Here is a 16,929-nt window from a genome sequence, read left to right on the forward strand (position 1 = left end):
TATTCGAGTCCAGTCATACGTCATCACGTTCGAATCCGTCGGAGTTTAGTGTGATTGTGTGTGGCCATGTCCGCTCAGTCGAAAAGTCCGTCAGAACTCTGTCGGAACTCCGGCAGAACTCCTTCGGAAGTCTGTCGGACATAAGTTCTCTCGTGTGTACGGGGCTTTAGAGCTTAGGAGAACTCATCACTCACCATGTGACACTCTTCCCAACTAGACTCTCCCCTTTTTGTCGGTCCACAATACTGCACAGACCTTTCTTGTCGTTCTACAAGGCTCTGATGAAGAGGGTTTTCCTCAAAAATGTATCAGACAAATATTAGTACTTGCCCTTGCATGGGCATGTCTAATTTCTAATTTTAATGTGTATATTTGTAACTTAGTTTTTATGAACATGTAGATACTTTTTTGTATGGATTCATCTTTTTTGCATATGAATAAACTGTAACAACTTGATCAATGTCTTAGATCACGCGCCTTCCATCTCTTTCTTACACTTAGCAATAAAAACATGACAGTGGTTCAAAACTTTCCAAAATACAACCAAAAAAATTTTGTTTTTGGATTTAGATACACTCTAAGGCTGGATTCACACCTATACATTTTTAGTGCTTTTTGCATTTTGCAGATTTGCACAACAGAAAGTGTTCCATAGGAAACCATGATAAATGGACTGTAGTGCAAATCTGCAAAATGCAAAAAGTCAGATTTCAGTCCAAATTTTTGGCTGAATTCGGACCTGAAACAGATCAGAAGATGCACAGGAATCCTGTGCACCGGAGCCGCTCCGGAGATGTGCTTCATAAAGAGCTGGTCACAATCTCCTGACATGCGAATTGGATGGGGAGAAAACCACATCCAATTCGCAATAGTGTGAACCCAGCCTTGGGCTGGATTCCCACCTATGCAGTTGTAGTGCTTTTTGCATTTTGCAGATTTGCACTACAGTCCATGTAACATTGTTTCCCATGGAACATGTTCTGTAGTGCAAATCTGCAAAATGCAAAAAGCACAAAAAATGTATAGGTGTGAATCCAGCCTTAAGGAGAATTCTCATCTGCATCAATCCCAGTGAGCTTGCATAGTCATGTTATATTTGTTTTTGTCAGGTGCAGAAATGTCAGTGCTGAAGGTTAGACCTCAACTCCCAACAGGAGCTCAGGTATCTGCAATCAGCACTAATATGGATTTACAGCTGGCCAATGAGAGATAAGATTTTATTGTGAGCAAAAGCCGTTCTGTGCTGCCAACACAAAGATCACTTTCTTAAATTAGATTTGGAGCATTGAAAAGAATATTATTAGAATTGCAATAATGATCTTTTCCTGCCTGTTCATATCTTTCTTTTTTTTTTTTTGTTTTAGAAAGTTATAATATTTCTGAAAAGTTTCTTCCTTCAAAAATGACCTAGTACTTTTCTGGAATGTAATCAAGTTTTTTTCCCCCCTCTATCTCCTCTAAGCTTGTGGGTTCCCAATAGAGATACCATTAAACAGCTCAGAGTAGTTAATGTAATGCCAGATTCTTGTCTTCCCTTTGTAGTGATAAGGCGAGGAGATGCCCTCTAGCTCTGAATATATAATGGGCTTCATATCTAATACAATTCTAATGCAGCTGATCCAAAAAGCACACACCGCGGTCATGGGAAAATATTCAGCGCTTACATTGTAGGGATGTGCTTTTATCACTGTGTTATCATCCTACATGCTCTTTTTTTTATTTCCCTGTATAAAATTAAAGGTATACTTCAACAGGAAAATATCACATATAATGGTGGGGGAGGGTTATTTATTAAAGGCAAATCCACTTTGCACTACAAGTGCACTTGGAAGTGCAGTCGCTGTAGATCTGAAAGGGGCATGCAAGGAAAATAAAAAACAGCATTTTTGCTTGTACATGTTTGGATGATTGAAATCAGCAGAGCTTCCCCACATTTCGGATCTTCCACTCAGATCTACAGCAACTGCACTCCCAAGTGCTCTTCCAAGTGCACTTGTAGTGGATTTGCCTTTAGTAAAGTGTTTTTTTTGTGTATGTATGTTGTATATCATTTTTATTTACTGGTACAAAATATTTATTTTCTCTCAGGCTGCAAAGCATGATAAACTTTCTAAGCACTGACTGCATGCTTGTTGGCAGCCTATGTATAACTGACTAAACCAGGCAGTTGCATATTTGCTATGGCAGAATGGGATGGGGGGATGCTCTTTCTAGAGTCATTTACCACTCCATGTAACCAGATCTCTCAGGCTTCCAAGGTTGGTTTTACAGCACAGCTGTAAAAAAAGGCAGATGGATCTAGTACTATGTAGCTGGGAGCCTGCTACCAGCCTAACAGTAGTATACGAGAGATATTCATATGTAATTTTTTTAAAACCTATACATACACTTGAGTAACTCTAAATTTATTCCTGGAATTCTTCAACATAAGTTTCTGTGTTCAACTTCCCTGTCATGCTCCAGTAGAGGCAGCAGTGGGCAGTGCTGTGAATGTGGTGCCCTGCATTTTAGGAGCTTTCAGAAGATGACGATGCCAGCTATTATAGGTGCTTATCTAGTGTGATAGCCAGTGCCGCGACAAGGTCATCCAGTGCCAAGGGCAAAATAAGCCAAACTACGCCCCCCCCCACCTTCGCTTAGGGTTAGGATCAAGGCGCCGCCAACCCTGCAATAAGCCATTGCGTCCAGGGCAGCAACCCCTCCTGCCCACCCCTTGTCCCAGCCCTGGGGACAGCCAAGTGCATAAGGGAAATTCTAAAGCTACTTTGGTGGTAGGCATTACCTCTTGTGTGAAGTTAAATGCAGAACATACATGTTTGGCTGGAGTGCACCTTTAACCACGTTAGAGACCTTGGTTTTGCTCCCTCTCGAACCACAGTGTAATACGTTTTAGCTGACATTGATTCATTAACCACTTAAGCGCAGGACACAATACGGTCATTTGCTTGAACAGATGCTGGCCCCCAACAATATACATTAGCAATAATGACAGATGCAAATGGCCATAATGGACCAGCTACAGGATATGGAAGTCAGAGCATTGTATGGGACATTAATATCCCTTCTATTAAGGACTGTAAATCCTCAAAGATTGGCCATAGGATAGATTATCAATGAAGGGACACAAAAGCATTAGTGATAATGTAACTCAGCTCTCAGGACAATAAATATGCGTGACAGGCCGATTCTTTGGCAAGCAGAAATAAGGACGTATATACATATCTAATATGTATTAAATATAGATGTGGATGGCATTAGTTACCTTCAATTTCACAGCCCAGCAGTTCCAGTCGTAAACCAAGACCCGATAGGGAAGCTCTTTCAGGGATTATGCGGATGTAGCGGGTAGTGATAGGGGCAAAGGTCCGTAACTCTGGGGTGTCATAATTTGTATTGCCTTCAAATGTCTAGAAAGGGGAAAGAAGGTTTAAGTCAAAGTTCATGAAAAATGTCAACAAGGGACAGATTGATTCGGTCATTCTGGACGATAAATTCACCTTAGTGCATACTTATATACTGACCCGCTATTAAGCCATAATTTAAGTGTCTTCTCTTTTTATTGGTTTAGCAAAGTGTAGATAAACCCAGAAACAAAACGGTATATATTGCAGCATAGCAGTCCATAAATGTGGTGACTACATTAGTTTTCTTTTTTGGGCTTTTTTTACTTTATTTTTACCCAATGATTCTGCCAGTCACACAAAGGGGTTGGTTTACTAAAGTCAGATTTACTGTGCACGTTTGAACCTGAAGTTGCTCCAGAGCTTGGTAAATGAGCAGAAGCTCTTCTGGATTTCATCATCCAATCATGTGCATGCAAAAATGCTGTATTTTATATTTTCCTTGCATGCGATTGGTTGTTCTTTGTAAAGTGAAGCTTTGCCTCATTTACTAAGCTCTGGAGCAACTACACATCCAGAGTGCAACTACACTTTCAAAAGTGCACAGTCTATTTGTCTTTAGTAAATCAACCCCTCACTGTCCATGCAGACAATGCTTACTCGCTATACTTAATTTATAGAAGAGTATTGTTGACCCCCTAGGGCAGGTTGGCAGACCAACTCCCCACTCACCATCTCCATAACATAAGGGGAGGTGGTCTGTAGTTCACAAATAAATAGGTAAATTAGTCAGGGCTGATAACGCTTCATATCAGTGCAACGGAGACAGAGAACAGAAGTTAAGCTAAGAGCTCACTGAATTCCTGGCAGGATCAAAAGTTTTTTTTAGGGCTTATCAAACAGATAAACTCAAACTCTTTGGACAATTTATTAAACAAAGGCGGAAAATAACTGAAGTTCATAGTTAAAGTGGAACTTCAGTCATTTTTTCATCTTTCCATCTATTAAATCCTCTGCTCTTGTTGTTTTAACTTTGGATAGTAAAACATGTTTTTTCTGCCAGTGAATACCTTATACAGCCCACTTCCTGTTTCTTGTCTGGTAAAAATCCTAGGCTTATTACATCATGCACAGCTCTTACTCCTGTGAGAGTTTGCCAGGAAGGGAGGGGGGATGAGTCATAGGAGGGCCAATGAGAGCTGTAGAGCTGGAGGCATGTCTGTTTAAATCCTCTGCCCTTGTTGTTTTAACTTTGGATAGTAAAACTTTTTTTTCTGCCAGTAAATACCTTACACAGCTCACTTCCTGTTTCCTGTCTGGTAAAAAGCCTAGGCTTATGACATCATGCACAGCTCTCTCTCTCACTCTCATGAAAGTTTTCCAGGAAGGGAGGAGGATGAATAATAAGAGGGCCAATGAGAGCTGCAGAGCTGGAGGTGTGCCTCTGTGTGCCTGTGTAAATCCAGGAAGTGAACAGGCAGCAGCTCCAGCTGCCCACAGTTAAAATGGATGCAGTCAGACTAAGTGGAGGGAGATTTGTGCAGCAAATTTGGCAAGTACAGAATCATAGTATATACAAAATGATATGCAAAGTGGTTGGAGGGAAGCTTCAGAATGGCAAAGATGTTTTTATTACAAATTATGTAAAAGACTTGAGTTCCTCTTTAAGGTTTATGGACCTAACTATGCTTACATACACCCCTATTGATTCCCTCAATATATTGCTATTTTCTGCTATAATCTTGCCTGAACCATGATAGGTTCACTTTCTTGGTTCCTTCTATATGCAGGTAAAACAAAATACATTATTTCCTGTAAAATTTTAGATATGGCAAACTCCATCAGAGCAATCTGACAAAAGATTTATCTCTGAGATTGTATAAAATTCTCTTTTATTCAAACGATCTCTGAATATTTCACGTTAATAATTCTGCGCGTTTAGAGGACATCATCTTGAAACATGAATATTTGATACAGATCAAAGCTTTACATGAGAAAGGACCATGTATTTCACTTATAATTTAGTTATCAGTTTCGGCTTTCATTATCATCATCAGTAATTTGTATTTTGTTGGCTAATGTAGCACAGAATGAATTTGAGGACTAGTAGTATCAGTGAGATTCATGAGTGTTGTGTATAACAATGTTTAAAGGAAAAAAACATCTGTTCCCCATAATGACCAATAGGGTGTTTCATTTCTTTTTTTTCTGTCTAGGAAAAAGTGACCAGTAGCATCAGATGCATTGTTATGGGCAACATACACTTATTATTCATACAGCTAATGCAGGAGTACACCAGCAATATTAAAGTCTGTGAATACATGGGCATTTATTTGCATCTGAACTGTTTTTCTCCCTCTACAATGGGATTGCAAAAGCAGCTCAAATTTGTTCAGAAGGAGATCAGAAGGAGGCCAGAAGCATCTCAAATACAAGCTGAATGTACCATAAAGCAAAACTGCATTTGCCTGCCAACACAAGCTTTTGGGCATTATTTTTCAATTGGAAAAACAGTTGTGAAAAATTGGCCTTTTAACTATCAAGTGGCTGAAAGAAAAATGTCTCACCATCACAATCAATCAATTCCACCTGTTGCTATGGACAAGGCTGGCACTTTTATACAGTAGACTACATTTGTCTATAAACATAGACTGGCTACTGATTTCCAGTATATTCCTAAATAGCTCAACAAGCCAAGAAACTGAATATAAATGTGTTTCTACATACAAATTAAACAGAAATAAAATAGCCAAGAGACAACGATTACAAGAAAGTTATACAACCCTTAATGTTCTGATATGCAAAGTAAAAAAAAATAAAAAAATGTAGCCAACAATTTAAGCTTTACTTATTTTTTTAAAATTGAAGGTATCTCATCAGATTTGGTACACATATGTATATATACTGTATCATCATTAGCCTTTCCCACCTTTGGTTTGTTCCTGCTGGAATCCATAATCATCTCCCATTCAGTCCCATTATTACTGTAGGCGATCTTGAACTTTCTCATGAAAACTTTGTTTTCCCGATGTTTCCCTCCCTGAATGATAATGCCCCGAATAATCTTTTCTTCCCCAAGGTCAATCTGCAGCCATTCCTTTGTGTAGGGGTGATTGTTAGAAGGTGGCAGAGCCCAGCCAGATCGGCTGGTTACCAAGCGAGCAAACTCAGGGATCCAGTTCCGATCAAATTGGCTAGAGGCCGTAATCTGAGAATCGGTTATGAGTCCTGAAACCATCCCAAGCATTCCCGAGCAGGGGTAATCTGTAAGATGGAAGTCAAAAAATTATTAATATTAATACATAAAGGTATAGAAATGCACTATTCTTGTCACAGGGCATCTTACTATTGTTAAAATATGGATATTGCTTTCCAATTATACCATGCTATGAGGAAGGACTGTCTATAGAAGGCGAGGAAAGGTTAAAATTTCTATTGTGTTTCGTATTGGGCCTGTCTGGGTGGTCCCCTCTCTTCTTCTCACCTGGCTCTCCAAAAAGGTCTAGACAGCAAATACAGTGAAAGTCAAGTTTTTATTGTCCTTGTTGGATTGTTGAAATTTTTTGGGCAATTTGTGGCAATTTTTAGACATTTTGCCAAGGCACCCCTGAAGATCCCACCTTGGTTGAAAAGGACTGATAAAGAGTGACTGATATAGAGTATACCCCTCTTTATTCTTCTATTTAAATTCTCTACATGACATTTACATTATCTACATGTACCACAAACTGTAGATATAATTTTTAGTGGGGTACCCTAAGACCTGAAAACTTTATCAAGGGTTCCTTCTTGGAAACAAAGGTTGAGAAAGGCTTGCCATAAATAAACGATTTTGTTCTTCTGCACTTTCTACAGTGGTGTAATTTATAGTAATATGGGCTGGTGTCCCAGTATGACATTGGCTTCTGTTACGAGTCAGTGTGGGATTATCTGTCATTTATCACAGCTGAGGATATGGTCCAGGAATCAAACATTGAAACGGACTGGTTATTTAATAAGATTTTCAAGCATATATCATGTTCAAATTCCTCTAGAAGCTTTTCCTGTAAATGTTTCTTCTGACACTATTTTATAAATGTCTGTTAGTATTCCTCCACCCACGCAAAAAAAAAAAAAATACTCTCTAAACATTTTCTCTGTGTCGTATATATGCCATACTAAATTAAGCTATACAGCTGTGCTCAGGTGTTTATTTCGGCTTAAATGGTAACCTGGGGACAGCAGGCGGTGGGAGTCAGGTGCAATCAGCTCTTAATTGCACACACAGGGGCCTCAAGAACATCAGCAGTGCAGTTTGCTTGGTGCTAAATTGGCTTGCGAACCCAAAACAATAATGTTGCATGTACCACATGTGAATATGTAATGGTATCAATTAATAACAAAGGTGCAGTCTCAACAGTGTGGAAGCTGAACAAGAAAGTTGCCTTGAAAATAATAAAACGGTTGCATTTACAATATTTTTCCAGTGAAAGCCGTACAATTACAAAGAGATTGGAACAAGGTAAAGGCAAAGGTCCTACATTAGATGACCTTGACTTAAGTGAAATCTATACTGTTTAGAGACAATAAAGAGTTTTATTATATGACTCTAACCAGTCAAGGTGCTTTGTTTTATTCCAAAATGTGTTTTATTGTTTTCTACATCTAGTGTTGGCTATGCCTGCTAATATTTTTTACTATTTTTTGAAGAATCTTTTGATATTTTCTTCTTTGTTTTTCTTTTTTCTTTATTTTTTTTTGAGTGGAGTGTTTTATTTTGTGTTTTTTGTTTTTATAGAGTATTGGTTTTAGTAGAGTGGAGAATGATTCACACCTCCGAATTCTATGTTTTTTTTTTAGCTATTATGTTGTAGCAGCATGATAGTTCTATAAACATTTGTCCGGGTGCACCCAGCCTTACAGACATCTCTACAAACTCACCTCACAGAATATAAGCAACAATAAAAACCTAACAAAGGTGCTTCCTTTCATTCTTATCAAAAGTTAAAATGTGAGGATTTTGTACATCTCATAGAGAGGGAAGCAGCAGTAGATGTCCCTATATAAAAATATATGGTTGTTTTGTGGGAAATCATCTGTCCATCCCATATTAATGTAGCCACACTTTAGGTCAGAGGTTCTCCAGCCTTAGTGCTCATTCACAGTGCAGGTTTAGTGGCATTATTTTCAGGAACATAGGTGAAATGTTCAGTAATGGGGTCAAGTAACTAGTTTTCCCACATATAAATTCCGCTTCTTGGGCAATCGACCTGTGTTCTAGACTGTGATTACATTTCAGACACAGATTTCAGACTTGCAAGGTTCTTGATAGATTCATATTGACATCCTTACCTGTTATTTTACAGCCATAGACTTCAAATCTTAAAGAGATTCCAGTCTCCCAAGTCACGGGACGGAGTTTAATATACCTTGTTAGCACAGGCTTGGGAAATGCTCGGTATACAACATCAATTGGATTTGTGTTTCCTTGAAAAATCTGCATCAACAAAGAATGAGCAATATACATTTAACACAAAAAGTATACAAAACATTGACTCATTAGTTGTCATCTTCTGGATATACTACTAAAGTGTGTGTTTTGAGCTACAACTGCTATAAAGGCCACTCTACTGGGGGTTTTAAAGGAACTCTTACCTTTGCAAAGGTTTACAGAAAACCACTGCTTAATATGAATTATTCAGCCTATAAACAAATTCCCAGAGGAAAATTAGTGAGCCAGACCTCTGCTCCAGGCTCTTGAGACCCAGTTTTCCCCCACTTGACACTACCATCCTTAGAACAACTTAGAAAAGGTGAAGGCAGGCGATCTATCACAGCCCACATGCCAAAAATCCCTCTGCCCTTCCCATCACAGTCATGTTTTGCTATTTTGGGGGTGGTAAGAGGTAGGGATGAAAGTTTCGCTCTTGGCATTTGAAAAAATTCACATTCTGCATATCCAAAACTGTTTAGTTTAGTCTGCTAGAGCTGTAAGCTTTGTGGAAAGAAGTGCGTTTGAAATAGTTGATGGAGAAGATGATAAATGTACCACTATGTTTACCTTTAAGGGTCAGTTCAAAGAGTGTCAGATTTGTTGGGTTCAATTACCAGCTACCATTTTTTCCCAAAAATAAGACCGGGTCTTATATTAAAACTGCCTCCAAAAGACGCATTAGGGCTTATTTTCAGGGGATGTCTTGTTTATTCAAGTACAACAATCTACATAATGGCTGCCAACCTGATCCACACTTGCGCTTCTTAGCATTTTTCTCATCCACCTGTTGACTGAGATTATCGTACTCTGCTCACCATTTTCGGGTCATTCGAAGATGTAACTTCATCTCTTTGCAGAAAGCCATAAGATTTGTGTCTCAGGAGTCCTCCATAATTCCTTTCTTGTACTTGATGGAATAACTCTTTCTTTTTGCACTCATCTTGTCTGGGAATCAAATTTCTATACGCATCAACTGTGCATTTGTGTTGTGTCTATACTCCGCTTGGTCATTCGGCAATAAGTCTCAAATCCATCTGGCTGGCCATCTTAACTTAGGTTAGGTTTTATTTTCGGCGAAATACAGTAAATTCTCAAAACGCAAGGCTAGTTTGATGTGTGTGTTGGGAAAGCAGAGTTTGGGGAGCTGGGGACTATATTTAGGAGCTTTCAACACAGGAGTCTTTGAAAAGCAGAATATGCTGGTGGTCATTTTACCTCATCAAAATCTACCAAAAAACTGAAACAATGATCTTGAGTTGACTTTATTACAGTGCATAAATCTTCTTTTTGTATTGCATTCTAAAAATGTAATGCTGTCTAAAATAATAAAACATTCTATTGGCTTTCTCCTAAGGGACAGTCCATTTTTATTTTGGTCATTAACAGAAGCGAATAGTGGCCTAAAATAACAATTAAACACAAATCATTTTTTATGTATTCCAACTGTGCTTTATAAACATGCCTATACTGTGCTTGCTCTTGACAGATTTGTTCCTTTTTTTTTTGTAACTAGAATGGTTCCTTTTTCATCTGTTTAGGGGCCTTTGTGCTTTTATAGCTCCTTTTACTTGCATTCTATATAAGAGTCTCCTAAGTCCTTTTAAATTGAACAGGCCCATTTGGGAAAGCTTGTTTCTGAAAGTGACTGCGAACATATTAAACAGAAATGGTACCGATGTTTAATAATGTGTTTTAAGGCATTTAATGCCAGTCATGGTATATATTTTTTATGCTTAATAGTTGCTATGGCTTTTAAATTACAGGCATAAAAAAACAGAATGTTGATTCTTACTAGAGGTTTATTTCCATCTTTTAATGTAATCCAGTCTTCTCCATTAGAGCTAATATCAATTTTATAGGATTTCACAAAATACTTCTTCTTGGTTTCCTTTGATACGGCTCCCTGGGTTCCAATGCCAGAAACAAAACGCAGAAGTCCGAGGTCTACCTGCATTAAGAGAACACAAAAAAATATAGTTATAAGGAGGAGTTGATATACTAAAGGCAAACAATACATACCTACACAGTAGCCAGTCAGATTAAAAGGCCTCTAAAAACTAGAGCACTTTGTAGCCAATCAGAGGTTTAGAAGCTTTCACTAGTAGACTAAAGCCCCATACACACTATCAGATTATCTGCTGAGTTTTTCCTTCAGATTTACCAAAACCATATAATATGAGGACAAAGCTTAGGAGTTTCAATGTGTATGCAATCAGGCAGGCCCTTCTACTACATGGTTTTGGTAAATCTGAAGGAAAAACTCAGCAGATAATCTCATAGTGTGTATGGGGCTTTAGTGGCTATTCCTAGGGTTGTGTTAATCAGTCCAACCAGGCACTAAAAAAAAGGGGTAAATTAACACTAGCAACTGAGGTCTTTTAATCTCTAATCCTTGTTCACAAAAGAGGCAAGATGGATATTTTGGGGCCTTTTGGGGAGCAAGTAAACCTAAAGTCATAACACATTAGATAGAGTAGGTAATGGTAATCTTGCAATAGTGACACATCTTCAGAGAAGTTGGTCTAAGAGGGGAATTCCTCTTAAACAGGAATTGCAGTCTGCTCACATAATATGTAATAAAAACATCTTTGCCATTCTGAAGCTTCCCTCCAACCACTTTGCACATTATTTTATATATACAGTGATTCTGTACTTGCCAAGTATGCTGCAGAAATCTCACTCCACTAAGTCTGGTTGCATCCATTTTAACTGTGGGCAGCTGAAGTAGCTGCCTGTTCACTTCCTGGATTTACACACACACACACACACACTTACACACACACACACACACACACACACACACACACACAGGCACACCTTCAGCCCCGTAGGTCTTATTGGCCCTCTTATGACTCATCCCTCCTCCCTGGCAAACTATTACGAGAGTGAGAGAGCGAGCTGTGCATGATGTCATAAGCCTAGGCTAATGACCAGACAAGAAACAGGAAGTGGGCTGTATAAGGTATTTACTGGCAGAAAAAAAATTAAGACAAGAAGGGCAGAAGATTTCAAGTGGAAGTCCATGCAAAAACTAACATCTATGCATCTATAGGCATCACGCTTCTAACACTAACCTCTCTATCTCTGTAAAGAAAAAATGTGTATACATACCTTTTTGGAAGCTGATCTGACCCGCTCTGACCTGATCTTCAGCGGCGGAAGCTCGGCAGAGGACACGGTTGACAATGGCTGTGTAATGAATGGGAAGTGATGTCACCCATAGACTTACTATGGGGCTTCTGTTGTTATTTGTCTACTCTGCACCTGCCTCTACAGTGAAGCCACGGCTAACAGGTCAGCATGGGATTCGGTCAGAGCGGGTCAGATTGGCTTCCAAAAAGGTATGTATACTCATCTTTTCTTTGCAAGGATAGTGAGGTTAGTGTTAGATCCCTGATGCCTATAGATGCAGAGATTTTAGTTTTTGAATGAACTACTACTTTAATAGATGGAAAGATGAAAAAAGATGGAAGGTCTGCTTTAGATATGAACGATTTCCCTTTACTTCCTGTTGTGTCTTTAGGCCAGAAGTAAAGGGACATTTCCTTAAAGGTACACAAATAACGATTGTGATTTCTACATAAAGCAAAAAAGTTCCTGTTATATAAACTTTAATTAAAGTTAATCTGTTCTAAAACATTAATGACTGCCATTGCTGATTTCCTTCTGCAAATGCCACATGCCTTGAAGCCATTCCGATCCTCTGATTTTAATACTTTCTGGGTCACTCATACAGCTATTGAAGTCGGAACAAATTTGGAACTCCTGCATATGTATTCAAGGCCAGTGACACAGAAAGTAGTGAAGCCAATGGATCATTAAAATGCAGAATTTTTAGAAGGAGTGATCTGTAACAGATAAAAGAAGAATATATTGCTTTCTGTTTTCTGTTAATTGGCCTGAAGTGACTGAAACGGATAGTGTAGATAATATTTAGGGCACTGTTGTGCAGTGTTAAGCATAGCAATTGCTTTGTTGAACACTGGTGTGCACTGTTCCATTCAACTAAATATACCATTTTCTTCCTGAAGTTAGTGCTTGTGTAGAAGGTTCACTAGAAGAAAAAGAAGAATGGCTACACATCCAAAGGCTCCAAATGCCTTTATTAAGATCACCGTGATGACACCAAGAACACCAGAAAACTGTCATGTAGACGCGTTTCACACATACATCTTGTAATTGGTAAAGATTAAGCACAAGATGTATGTGTGAAACGCGTCTATGTGACAGTTTTCTGGTGTTCTTGGTGTCATCACGGTGATCTTAAAGGCATTTGGAACCTTTGGATGTGCAACCATTCTTCTTTTTCTTCTAGTGATCCTTCTACACAAGCACTAACTTCAGGAAGAAAATGGTATATTTTCTGATGTCCTTGGTGTCATCACGATGATCTTAAAGCAGAGTTCCACCCAAAAATGGAACTTCTGCTTTAAGGGAGGTGACCCCCTGACATGCCACATTTAGCATGTCATTTTCTTTGGGGGGGGGCGCTACCCTCTTTTCAGAGGGTCCCAGCTCCAACTTCCTCCTGGCACACCGCCGCACCGATAGGGAGGTCACCTCTCCCCCCCCTCCCTCTCTGCAATCATCTGGGACACGTCACAGGTCCTAGATGATTGCCTGGCCAGTCACAGTGCGCAGCTTGGCGCGGCTCGAGAATGCACAGTGGGTGCCCGGCTGTGAAGCCACAGCCGGGCGCCCACATTTACAATGCCGGTGCCGCAGAGAGGTGGGAGACAGGATCGGGGCTTCGATCCCCCGCATCGCTGGACCCTGGGACAGGTAAGCGTCCGATTATTAAAAGTCAGCAGCTGCAGTATTTGGAGCTGCTGACTTTAAATTATTTTTTTTTAGCAGAACTCCGCTTTAATAAAGGCATTTGGAACCTTTGGAGGCGGGCCAGGGCTGGCACTCCTTGCTAGGTTCCAACTGGGTTATTATATACCTGGAGCAGCGGGTCCTTCTTTCCTTGTAGAAGGAATACTAGGCGCCTTCTTTTAATGGTTGTACGAACAAGGCTTTCATGATGAACAAGCACTTACACAAATCAAAACTGAATGTAACAAATAATCATGATTTGCAAGTAACAGCCAGTGCAATCTCACTTATCATTGGCCAGAACAAGGGAAGATCATTTCTTATTGGTCGCATGCTTCTTTTTGCCATTTATGTAAGCCAGTGTATTGTTGATTTCAGATGATTTACTTCGTTCCTATTGAGCTTGTTACTTAGCAGAAGAAGACGAATTGATTCCACTTCATGTTCACTTCATGAGTAAACACATCCTGCTCCCAGCAGTTCTATATTTAGCCCTCATTCATTTTATTTATTTGCACATTAATAAAACGCAATAACATCTTCGCTGGCAGATTACAAGGACCCTCATCTTAATTAGCATTACCATTGTCTCCGATCCTCGTAAAGCGTTCATATGCTAATTCATATTATTGGATACTTTTGTATTTGGAGCCAAGGCTTTGCGTACCATAGATGTAAGCCTTCATTATTTTGATTAGGATAAAATGATTAGTTCTGCAGAAAGTTTGCACTGTACAGAGGATGCACCGTGACACTTAAACCTTTTCCTCTCAAGTGATTATAAAGTGTTCTAAGCCCATATTCCATCCTGTGCTCTAACCAAAATGAAGAGCTCTTTAGGCTCTTGTGCTCTCTCTGTGACGTCTCTTAAAGCTTTTCAGCAATTAAGACTGGATAGGCCTAGAACCACTGACTTGCACAGACTGATTATAAAAAAGAAAAACTTAAATGTCTATTCCGACTTATAAACTTTGGCGAAACATGCAACTTCGAATTAAGTGGTACATTTGTTAATAAAGTTAAATCGTTCAAATGCCTGCAATCAGTGGCAGCTGTTCTGTATATCCAATCTAGAAATATGAAGAATTATCAGTAGCATCACTGCCACATGGAAAACTAATGTCAACACTTCCAAGTGAATTAACTGGCTGCAAAACGCTCTTTATTTTTTTTGCTTTTTTAATAAATGTGATAGCAAGAAATATTACAGCAAAATGTCACATGACCACTCAGAGCCAATCAGAATTATGTATTGCATGCTAGGAAAATTATGATTGGATGGCACAGTGAAATTGTTTCATGCTGATTACTGAGCTGCTAAGAGAATCATTAAAGTGGACTTTGTTTGGCTCTAAAAGTGCTCAACATTTTTGAAATGCAGAAACCTTGTGTTAATCGGGTTCACACATATGCGAATTGGATGTGGGTTTACCCACATCCTATTCGAATGACAGGAGCATGTGACCGGCTCTTAATGGAGCAGCTTTGGGGCAGCCACATTTAAAAAGGGTTTTGTACATCTTTGGCTCCGATTTAGGTGTGAATTAAGGCAAAAATTCAGACCTAATATGCACAAAGCCTTGGTCTTCAAATTCATCCCTGGGTTTATGTGGAACGATGTTATCCTAGACCTGGGATCCACAAAGCACCTTGACTTCACTTCAAGTTAAGATTTTGTCTCTCTCCTTCTGATTTAAAGCCATCTTTTTTTGCCGTTCAGCCATCAAATGTCAAAGTTCCATAGGGCAGTATAAGCTCTGGGCTTTGACAGTTGGGTGGGGCTTAGTATTGAGATGAAGAGAAGTCGTATCCCTGTGCTCCTCTCAAAGGAGTTTCCAAGGGATACAATGTTTGATATGAAGACGAAAGCTGGCAAAAATTAGTTTGAAATTTGGCTGGTTCAGCAGGGAATGGCTTAATTTTGATCCATCTAATTTTGGTCAATCCTGTTCATGAGCAGATGCTCTAACAATGGAATTCTCATTAACTGGCTTATTGGAAAAGTTTGCTTTGATCAGCATATGCAGCCAATCCACTGCCACACTGATTTGTGTATTCTGCCAGCTGAGGAGCCCCGATGTCAGAATACACTGACACAGAGGGGAGGATTCCTGTATTCTCCTCGAATTTGTGGATAGAGGAACTGGTTCAGTTTTTTTTTGTTCAGCACACTGGTTAAACAAAAAAAAATAATAATTGAGCTGTGTATGCTCAGCTTACCACAGGAAAACCTAGGAACTACATGGATGGCTTGTCAACACTGTTTTTACTTAAGACAATTTTTAGATCAGGTCAGGTTTGTTTACTTAAAGTGGTATTAAACCCAAAACCAAAAACCCAAATTTGAACTGGTGCATTTAGCCCCAGTCTGGATATTGCTATAACACAATGGGCTTGATTTACTAAAACCGGAGAGTGTACAATCTGGTGCAGCTCTGCAAAGAAACCAATCAGCTTCCAGGATTTATTGCCAAAGCTTAATTGAACAACCTGAAGTTAGAGGCTGATTTGCTACTATGCACAGCTGCACCAGATTTTGTACTCTCCAGTTTTAGTAAATCAACCCCCATGGTCTGTGTAACTGACATTTAGGTATAATGTACTAGTGTATGTTATCAACAAGTCTACTGTAATGACCAAAAAACATTCAACATGAAGTATTACATGAAAGCATTGTGCGTCTCATATATGAAAATTTCAGTTCATATGTGCATAAGAGACGCCTGTTAGCTTAAACTAATATTGAAATTCAAATATCTGGCAAGACTCCATAAGCTGCTTAAATCATTGAGAAAATCTGTTTGTGAAAAATGTGACTTTGTGTGCCCCTGGCAAATTTTCAAGGTTCACATAGCAACCAGAAAATAATTATGCAGAAATTACTGATTTTATTTTCCAGTTAATATTTTTTAATTTTGCAGATGATATCGGAAACTACAATTCCCATGTGAAGGGTCATTTTAAATCCTATTAATGACATCACGCCTTCCCATTGGATCATCTTGGCATCTAATTGCGCAGTCATTGGCATGCCAGCTATGAACTCATTGTTTTAATTAATTGTATTATTTCAAGGTCTCCAGACTTGTAAAATGGAAACGTGTGCTTAAAATCTCACTGGTGGGAAAACAATATTAGTTAACAAAACAAAAATAACTGACCTGCCATATTAAATAAAGCAGCTGTAAATACACAAAGCACACTGTTACTATTGATATATTGTGCCATTAAAATGTATCAGAAGACAGTAATTATTCTTTGCTCTCTGGGACCAATACAGTGCAAGCGAAGACGAGG

General features: G+C 39.0%; 1 protein-coding gene across 1 annotated transcript in view; it reads right to left on the reverse strand.

The window, feature by feature from the left end:
• Positions 1–16,929, reverse strand: part of NRP1 (neuropilin 1) — a 245,907-nt gene that overhangs the window by 52,672 nt on the left and 176,306 nt on the right. Inside the window, exons 7-10 of the mRNA XM_077491091.1 lie at positions 10,607–10,762; positions 8,673–8,817; positions 6,271–6,605; positions 3,263–3,407 (exon numbers count right to left, since the gene is read on the reverse strand). Of these exons, the coding sequence (XP_077347217.1) occupies positions 3,263–3,407; positions 6,271–6,605; positions 8,673–8,817; positions 10,607–10,762 (781 nt within the window). The remainder of the gene's footprint in view (positions 1–3,262; positions 3,408–6,270; positions 6,606–8,672; positions 8,818–10,606; positions 10,763–16,929) is intronic.

This window comes from Lithobates pipiens, unplaced genomic scaffold (genome assembly GCF_037356315.1).
Source record: "Lithobates pipiens isolate NorthernLeopardFrog02 unplaced genomic scaffold, aLitPip1_a1.2 Scaffold_19, whole genome shotgun sequence".
Lineage (NCBI taxonomy): Eukaryota > Metazoa > Chordata > Amphibia > Anura > Ranidae > Lithobates > Lithobates pipiens.